General features: G+C 35.9%; 1 protein-coding gene across 1 annotated transcript in view; it reads left to right on the forward strand.

The window, feature by feature from the left end:
- Positions 1-1388: 1388 nt before the first annotated feature.
- The window catches only part of PAPSS1 (3'-phosphoadenosine 5'-phosphosulfate synthase 1), a 40323-nt gene continuing 40276 nt past the window's right edge, over positions 1389-1435 (forward strand). Inside the window, exon 1 of the mRNA XM_009575571.1 lies at positions 1389-1435. This exon is cut by the window's right edge and continues 61 nt beyond it. Coding sequence (XP_009573866.1) covers positions 1403-1435 — 33 coding nt within the window. The 5' untranslated portion in view covers positions 1389-1402.

The raw sequence follows: 1435 nt of genomic DNA on the forward strand, positions 1-1435 counted from the left end.
ACACTGAATTACGGAGTTGTTGTATTTAAAATCTTGAACATCTGTTCCTACCTTGAGTTTCTGTTTGTAATAACTATGAGCCCAGCTGTGTATAGAAGTGGGGACATACCATCACACAAATTCATAACTTCCAATTAAGTTATAGATAAACTTTTGAAGTGCTTTTTACAGAAGAATGATGTAGCAGCAGTTCTTGAAGCCACAAGTAGATAGCATTTTTCTGTTAAGCCTACTTTTTGGTGTTTCTCTCTAAAACTATGAACAGCTCTCTGCTAGTACTTCGCAGATGAATATCCTCCCTTCTTTCTTTTTTATTAAATGTCGTAAGTGCTTTCCTTTCCAGCTAGCACTGATACAATGACGAAAGAGAAGATAGTGCAAATATCTTCAATACTTTTGTAAGCAAGAGAAGTCAAAGCAGCGTTACATATACCACTAATATCTCTCACCCCCCCACCCCCTTTTTTTTTTTTTTTTAAAGCCTTCGCTTCTGTTTGATTGTTCATGCTCTGTCTGGTTTTCTAAGGTCTTGATCTTTTATGAACAAAGTTCACATAACTAAATACCATTAAAGCTTAAGGGAATGCTGAGGCTGATCTTCCTGTGGGTTCCCTCGCCTTAGATTATAAACGTGTTTGACAACAGTGTCATCTTACTTAAGATATTCTTACAGCAGCTTATTATGATGAATAAATAGTTTTAAGAAAGTCTGTAGCCAGGTTTGTTTTAATTAAAATTATATTACAAAAATCCCATCTTTTAAAGTAAATTCTTTAATAAGTTTCTTAGAAATAGTACTTTCTTTAAACACTTAAAATATATGATAACTGTCTCAATTCTGGAGACTGAAGATGTCATAGGTAAAGGCAGAATGGTTTGGAGGTGTGTCTGCTGAACTGAAAGTTGGACCAGACATGCATAGTTTGCAATGAAAGGGCCTCTTAAGAGTTAAAAATGAGCCAATGTTTGGCTGTTTTATGACAGAAACCTTAGCTGAGAGGGAGAGAGAGAATCCATTTGATATTCTTATATTTAAATGACTTAAATAGAAGTCAAGTCTAGCAGCTCTAGCAGTTCATCTCTATTTTTATAGTTGATTTTTCTTAAACAGTTTTATTTGAAAGTAGTAGTTGACTAACCTGTCAATCCCAAGTTTCACAGAAGGAGCACAAGGGATGTGGTTTGCTATGGGTGGCTTTTCTAATTTCCTTTGTGTCCTTTGATCTACGCTGCAGCTGATGGATTGGATATTGTTTTTACTTCTGTCTTTTACTTCTTACTTGGTCTGTCTCCAAGTCTTTCTTTGTGCCTGTGAATAAATTTTAGTGTGCTTTGCCAGCTCACCCTCTCAGAAGTTAAAGACCTAATCAACTTCTTTTACAGGGAATGCAGAGGGCAACCAATGTTACCTACCAAGCTCATCATGTCAGCAGGA

The sequence above is a fragment of the Fulmarus glacialis genome, unplaced genomic scaffold, assembly GCF_000690835.1.
Source record: "Fulmarus glacialis isolate BGI_N327 unplaced genomic scaffold, ASM69083v1 scaffold5964, whole genome shotgun sequence".
NCBI classification, from domain to species: Eukaryota; Metazoa; Chordata; class Aves; order Procellariiformes; family Procellariidae; genus Fulmarus; species Fulmarus glacialis.